Source organism: Ictalurus punctatus, chromosome 8, assembly GCF_001660625.3.
Source record: "Ictalurus punctatus breed USDA103 chromosome 8, Coco_2.0, whole genome shotgun sequence".
Classification (NCBI taxonomy): Eukaryota; Metazoa; Chordata; class Actinopteri; order Siluriformes; family Ictaluridae; genus Ictalurus; species Ictalurus punctatus.
The window spans coordinates 695,001-702,500 of NC_030423.2; the positions used below are offsets into that span (position 1 = coordinate 695,001).

General features: G+C 43.4%; 1 protein-coding gene across 1 annotated transcript in view; it reads right to left on the reverse strand.

Annotated features, from left to right (window-relative positions):
• Nucleotides 1-7,500, reverse strand: part of sv2bb (synaptic vesicle glycoprotein 2Bb) — a 23,146-nt gene that overhangs the window by 547 nt on the left and 15,099 nt on the right. Inside the window, exons 4-13 of the mRNA XM_017473638.3 lie at nt 7,498-7,500; nt 7,223-7,356; nt 6,678-6,767; nt 6,461-6,574; nt 6,289-6,377; nt 5,670-5,834; nt 5,039-5,172; nt 4,729-4,929; nt 4,104-4,263; nt 1-3,513 (exon numbers count right to left, since the gene is read on the reverse strand). The exon at nt 1-3,513 is cut by the window's left edge and continues 547 nt beyond it; the exon at nt 7,498-7,500 is cut by the window's right edge and continues 149 nt beyond it. Of these exons, the coding sequence (XP_017329127.1) occupies nt 3,330-3,513; nt 4,104-4,263; nt 4,729-4,929; nt 5,039-5,172; nt 5,670-5,834; nt 6,289-6,377; nt 6,461-6,574; nt 6,678-6,767; nt 7,223-7,356; nt 7,498-7,500 (1,274 nt within the window). The 3' untranslated portion in view covers nt 1-3,329. The remainder of the gene's footprint in view (nt 3,514-4,103; nt 4,264-4,728; nt 4,930-5,038; nt 5,173-5,669; nt 5,835-6,288; nt 6,378-6,460; nt 6,575-6,677; nt 6,768-7,222; nt 7,357-7,497) is intronic.

Sequence of the window (7,500 nt, forward strand, 5' to 3'; positions counted from 1 at the left end):
CCTGAAAAGAGGACACAAACACTAAACACACCCCTCACACACCTCCGTATAAAACCGTATAAACACTCCAAACGTGCAATAACCACCACAGTGATGTGTTTGCGTGTGTCAGGTTCTATATTTTCTAGCGTTTAGCTAAAACAGCTAACGGTGTACTAATGTTCGGGACAGAGACTTTAACTGCAAATCCGATCCAGAAAAATGGATGAAATGAATGCACAACAGAGCAGAAGTGATTTTTGTAAATGTTGACTGAAGAGGGTTTATTGTTTATCGTCGAACGGACATGCTAAGGCTGTTCACTTTCACTCACTGTTAGCATTAGCATTTCTGTCCTAACGGTCTCTTTATGAGTTAGAGACCGCTTAAAAATAAGAAACCGTGATCAGTTTATGACTGTAAGCGTAACCTAAAGAATGATTTATAGCATTCGATGTCTCATTGCAGCAAATCTGCCATATTAAATAACTTCTTCGGTTTGAATTAGCTTAAAGTAGCATCCCATTTATTTCAAATGTACCTGATCAGTTGTGATGTGTTCGGTGCGTGAAGTTCGCTTCTTTAGTCGCTTCTGGAGCTACAATGCTAATGTAGCAAGTAATGGAAGCTTATAGCCTCCAGTTTAGCATCATGCAAACTATTTCATTTTTGGTCGTTTGATGTTCACGCCTTCACAGACACACTCTGCACAGCGTCATATATCCATCTGATTTTTATTTACAGCCACACGAATCACACGCAAAGCCATTTGCTTGGTTTGACGACACTGAAAAGCAGACACAGACGGCGGCAGCGAACATGCGGCTCGTCAGCGAACAGTCAGCACACTTAAAAACGAGCATTAAAACAAATCCAGCCCAGCAGTTATGATTTTAACATTTATACTGTGGTGAGTGTCGAGTTTTACTCTGTGTTCACACCGGTGGCCATTTTTCACCTCGTGTTGCTCAAATGGTTGCCATGGTTTCACTCCTAGCACCTGGCTAGTGCAATATGAGCACACGACCAACATAGCTAGCTACAGAATGTATCTAAAAACCCCTTCCTCTACAAAAATCTGTTTCTCCTCCTAAAAGCCAGATGTATTCGGCACGTTCTGTCCACAAGTTAAGTTCTCAGCATACTTAATGTGGAGACGATGTGACCTTCCTGAGCGTACAAGCTCGCGTACCTTCTGTGGTTTCACATCAATTTGTATCAAACGTATGTGTGCTCCAGTACTGCAGGTGGCGCTGTTAAAATTTAATCACAATTTTCAATAGTGTGCGGCGAGAGGAAGCAGGACGGAACGCGTGAAAATGACGTGATTTTTATTTCAGGAAATCTACGAATCATATCCTGTAGCCGAAACACGGATCAGAAGATCAGAGGACGTTTGGAAATAGACCAATGGCAGGACAGGGGCGGGGACAAGACTCGATTCAAGAAAATACAGACAAAGCACAAAGCAGTGTTCACTGAGCTCGGATCCTGAGAGGGGGAAATTATGACCTCCACGATTACAGTAAAAATAATGACCCGTCCTCAAAGTCGTGCATGTTTGTAATGACCAGTCGTGCGCTGCCGTGCGCGCGACACAGCGAGCGAAACCGCATGACGTCCATTTGCTCCACAATTACGTCATATTGAAGCTTTTATCCGAACGTCGTCTCTGCAGGAAATACGCCGAATATCAACAGAGAGTAGAATTACTTGCGTATAAATCGCATCCGTACAGCGCGTCCCTGCTCTTCGACAACTGCTGCCATCTATTTACATCAAAACACCGACGCTGTTCGATTTTACACAAACCAGAAACGCTCGTAGCGGCAGAGCGAGTCTCGGCTACAGGCTCAGGAGAGAGATGTGTCTAGGAATGAAAACGTGGAACCAAAACGTTGGGTGAAGAGACGTGCGTCACCGTCCGTTGCTCCTGCTGAGTCGCCACATCGGCTCAATTCCACTCGCCCCGCCCACTTTGCATGGCTGACAGTTGCTCCGCCTTCTGAAATTACACCCAGTCTTGTTACGTCGCCACTGGCGTGAACCCGAGATTACAGATGGATGAAAACGCAGATTACGGAGAGGACAAACGGCTCAAAGCGTACACTCCTCGTCAAGTCTAACACACAGGATGGAAAATTCAGGCTTAAACTTCGGGAAATCGAACGGACGTCAGGATCATAAACAAAACTCACAAAAGACAAAACAATCCTGTTTTGTGACAAAAAAGTGTCGTAACTGGCTCAGGAGGCGTCGTTCACGTGAAGGTGCATGATGTCATTATTCTGCTAGTCTTTAGATTCTGATTTGTTGTGATTTCTAGTCTTTGGCGTGTTCTGGAGGATCATTGGGCGTTTTAAATTTTTTAAAAATGAATGAATTAATCATTTTTTTCCACTGCACCTTTAACTAACCAGAACCAACGGAGCACATGGTTCTGGTTCAGTTTGAGAGACGATTTAAATGGTCACCATGACGACAGTAAAAGCGACCGCATCCTCATTAAACCCAACATGACGGAAGGGCTCGGGTTAGCTCCGGTCCTCTCTCTGATTGGTTGTTGAGTTAAACGTTTAAAAAATAAAATGCCTCGTTCATTTGTTCTGATGATGAATTGTTAGACGAATAATTAATTTAAAAAGAGAATTTTCCCAACTTGGTTATAGAGTACGACTAACAATAACGTAATATTGCACACGTTATTAAAAACATTTATGAACACTGATTGATTTATAAGTAAATTTACATGTATGTGTATATATGGAGGGAGAAAAATTGCAATGAGACACACACACAAAAAAAATCCTATTACTGAGGTTATGCGTTGTAACCAATCGGATACAAACAGTGCTGTTAGCCCCGCCCCCTGAGATCCTGCATGAGGTCCTATTTACTCCCTGGTGCCGAAATTTTCAGTACTTTTTGCAGTGGAAAAAACATCCTAACCGGTTTGGGACTCTCATCATCGAATAGATTAGGCTTTTGTTCGGCTCGGGTATATATTTTTCATCGAGTTTAAAACTTCTTGATGATCTCGTCTGAGTGTGAAGTGTAAATGTGTTCATGTGAATGATTCGTCCGAGGTGATGTTATTTAACCTGATGTTTATTACTGAATTAAAATCTACAGAGATGGTCTGGGACACCGGGAGTAACGTCGTGAACTCGGTGTGTGAGTTTATTGATGATAAAGATGGGCATTGTTTCTGTCTAATAACATTTCTTATTAGGACTTCAACTAGTGTTTCAGTTGTTCCTTACTGCCAGCCTGTGTGTGTGTGTGTGTGTGTGTGTGTGTGTGTGTGTGTGTGTGTGTGTGTGTGTGTGTGTGCGTTTGGGGGTTTCACATCACAGCAGAACTTTCTCTCTGGTTTCGGGCAGTTTCAGAGCCAGCAGTCCTCCACACACCAGTGCAGCACAGGACAGGAGGATGGGAATGACTTTAGTGACCCCCACAAATGAGGCAAAGATGGAACTTCCCAAGATGGCCGCCAGTTTACACACTGCGTTTAGGACACCAAATGCTGTGGCTCTGTAAAGACAAGGCAAGGGGGGGGTGGGGGGGTGGGAGTGTTTAACATATTCATCTTCATTTTAAATAATTTCAGCTAAGTAAAATGTTTGCTAACTGATCAAATAAAATCTTGCCTGAGGTTTTACTTTGATTAGAACGGAGCCTTACTGAATAACTACGCGTACACAAGATGGCCGCCACGACGTTTGGAGCGCCGCTTGTGTACGTCGTTAGAAACGAATGCTTTGTGATTGTGTGGTGCAAAACCAACGCACACCGCGGAGGCGGTACGGCAGCACAGACCCTGTGTCCACAACTAAATAAACAAACTAGCGTTGTGTCACAAATCATACACTTGTGTGTCATTCCATTCAGTAGCGCAGTTACTGAGATCTAACACTAATCGGTTTTCCTATTAACAGTCACGATGACAGCCGGAAAGTTTTAATTTCGCTGCTCAAGAAAATCGCTAAACATTTTACGTTTCGACTTGGAAACCTGACCTTCATGGAAGTTCTGGTTCTGACGAGCCATCTACTGTAGTGGCTTGTCAAGGTAGAGTGCAGGAGTGTGGAAAAGGTTTTTGACCTCGATTCCATTGGCTATACCTTTTAGAGGCGGGGTAAATCTCCACGGTGATCACCTCGATGCCGTTCCACGCCGCTACGCTGACGCCACAGAACAGACACTGCAAGGCGATGATGGCCGCCTGACTGAAACTCAGGAAGAGGAAGAAGGTGCAGCCGGCGGAGATGAGCATGGAGCCTCCTGCACACAGAAAACACACAAATACTATGATGTGAGTGTTCGACTTCTTTTGTTTTACCCATTTACAAGTCACTTCCTGTTCTCGATTACGTTATAGCAGCTATAAACGCTCGTTCCCTCACCAGAATCACTTTATTCTCTCTCTTCAAGTTAATAAGACAAAAAAAAACAACAACACGCAGCTTGTCACGTTACTGAGAAACCGCAAAACGTAAACTCTGACACTGGAGACTCCTTCCATAAATGTTAAATAAACTTACAATCTCCTTACTTTAAGAAACCTTCACCATATCAGCAATTTTTTATTTTTTTAGGTGGTACATTTCCCTGTTAGTATGGAAACGATAACGTATCAGAACGAGCGCATTGATATAAACCTGCGCTACTGTCAGAACCGCGGTCCTAGAGAATTAATCACCACCTTCTGACCAATCAGGATCCGGAACTCATTTGACATCGACTCACCGATCATTTTAATTCTCCCGATCTTATCCATGAACAGCGCTGAGATGATATTCCCAGGAAGCACAGCCAGACTTCCCAGGAAGCTGACCAGGTAAATGAGGATATCGTTCTCCTCCTCGACGTTTAGATGGCAGCCCTTTTTGGGGTGGAGGAAGCTTGTGTTGTCCATCCTGCAGTCGATGAAGTTCTCCTTGTACAAATCTGAGGAAACGACACGCAAACGGTTCAGCTACAGGCCCGAGACCGGAAATTCAACCGAGGGCTCTTCGCACGTCACACGTTTTAATTATTCGACACGATTAGCCCTCACCGGTGTTGTTGAAGGTGGTGGATCTAAAGGTGCAGTTTTCAAAATACGTGTCTGTAGACCTGATGTCCTCAAAATAACAGTCCTCAAAGAGCGAGTCCTCGAACTTTACAGACTTCATCACGATGCCGATAAACCTGGGCGAGAGAGAGCATGAAGTAATCACGCACTCGCACGCTAGAGATGTGTTCTATCTGTGTTCGGATTTAAAACAAAAGTGGGCGTGGCCTAAACAGAAAGGTTAAAAACACATTTTTATGTGAATATGTAGATTTTTCCCAAAATATAATCAAAATAGCAGCCGAGTTTAAACCACCGGGACTGTGACCAGGGTTTACTAAGGATGAAGGGATAAACGCTGTGAAGGAATCATACAGCCCTGAACACTACTGTTAATGTGAACGCTAATGTTAATGATCACACGAACAATGATGTTAATATTCATATTTGTGCTCATGCTAATGATCGTGTTAACCCTCATGATGATGTTCACGTTCATCACTGATTATGCTAATATTCATGTTAACGTTCATATTAATGCACACACACACACACACACACACACACACACACACACACACACACACACACACATCGTGCTCCTCCTGTTCATCGGTATTCGGTTACTACACACTTGTCGTTGATGTATTTCCCGTCTCGGTGGATTTGATTCTCCAGCGAGAAGTTGAAGTGGAAGTTTTCGATTCTCTCTCTGGGGAAATTCTTCACCTTGGACTGGTACTCCTCGTACTGGAGGTGCTTGATCATGTCCGGGAACCACACGGCTAATCCGTAGTAGCTAAAACGCACAAACTCCAATGTTATTAATCCGCAACATTACAAGCGCTTTCTTTGCAGTTAGCAGCAGTAATAGCTACGACTACAGCAAAGCGATTGCTCATTTCAGAATGTTAGGAGTTCATTAAACATTAAAGGATTGTGTATTGTGTTAGGATGAGTGATGCTAATTATCATGCTAATTACGTTGTGTATTTACCGAGCTCTTATTGGATAATTGGAATGTTTTTAATGAAATCTCAAGCTAATTGTTGTGATGTTTTGCTAACTGGTATTTCCCTCCTTGTGATAATTAATTAGTGTTTATTTGATCATTATTATGAATTTTATGCTATTTCAGTATGGGTTTGTACGTCACACTGTAGCATGTTAATCGCGAGGTATTTTTACTGAATCTGAAATAAATAAAGTCTTTGAATAAAGAGCGCTTAAAACCGCTTGAAAGCATGTTTTACCTGAAAGCCATCGTAAACCAGATAACGGCCATGAGCAGAGTAGCGAGTCTCAGATCGTGAGCTAAGAGGGACACGACGTTCTTAAACACCTGTAGATGGAAAAATGGCGTCAGACGCGTCCTGAGTGTAAAACACGCAGCGGTGTACGTGATAACACTGTCGATTCGTTTACCAGTTTGATAAGAGTCACGGTGCGGACCGCCCATCTCTGGAAAGACGTTCCGGTGGAGGTCTGAATCTCAAAAAACTCGTCCTCCTGCGTCTTCGGGGTCTTGATCTGAGAAACCTGTGCAGTAAACAGAAACTCCGGCGTTGGTTTAGACTAAAATGTGAAGTGATAAACCCTGTAAACGGAGCCGTAAAAACGCTCCTGTTAGAACATCACTCACGGTGAACACCCTCTCCGGTTCTCCTTTCGCTCTCCAGTTAGTGTCGTGAACGTGCTTCAGGATCATCCAGGCCTCGTCGTGTTTAGCGTGCTGAAACGGACCAAAATAACTTTATTACTGCGGATTTAAGTAATGCTGTGATTCAGGGGGAACAAAAACTAATTCAGAAGAAGCAAAGAAAAACGAAAGAAAGCATCGGAGGATGAAAAACAAGACAATAAAGCAGTTTAAACATGGTTTATTGGTCCATTCTCATTTTATAGTTCTTATCTAAACAAGATGTTTATATTTATGTTTACATATGTTTATATATACATGTCACATCTGCAGCGATGCTGTCCCACACATCTATCCCTGCCTGCCCTTCACTTTCCTTATTTGGTCACTGCTTCCTGTGCTTGTTAACTCATTCTCTCTGCTGATTGGTTGTCCTGTTCCTGCTTCCTCGTTGAAGTCTGTTGTTTTTTCCCCCTGCTGCTCTTGGCAATGTCCTGAGTGTGTATGGCTGAATCTGAGTGCATAAGGTTTGACCTTTGACCCCGTACCTCCAGCAGGAAACGTGGACTCTCGGGCATGAACATGAGACCGATGAGAGCGGCGATGGCCGGCAGCGCACACACCAACACGAACACACGCCAACTGTGGAACTGAAACTCTGAACCCATACTGAAACCCCATCCTGAACACACACACACACACACACACACACACACAATAACTGTACCACAGTGCTGGATGATGTTCTAGAGCGTGGTTAATGTGCAGTAACTGTACTACAGTAAGGATGTTATAGAGCATTCTTAATGTGTAATAACTGTACCGT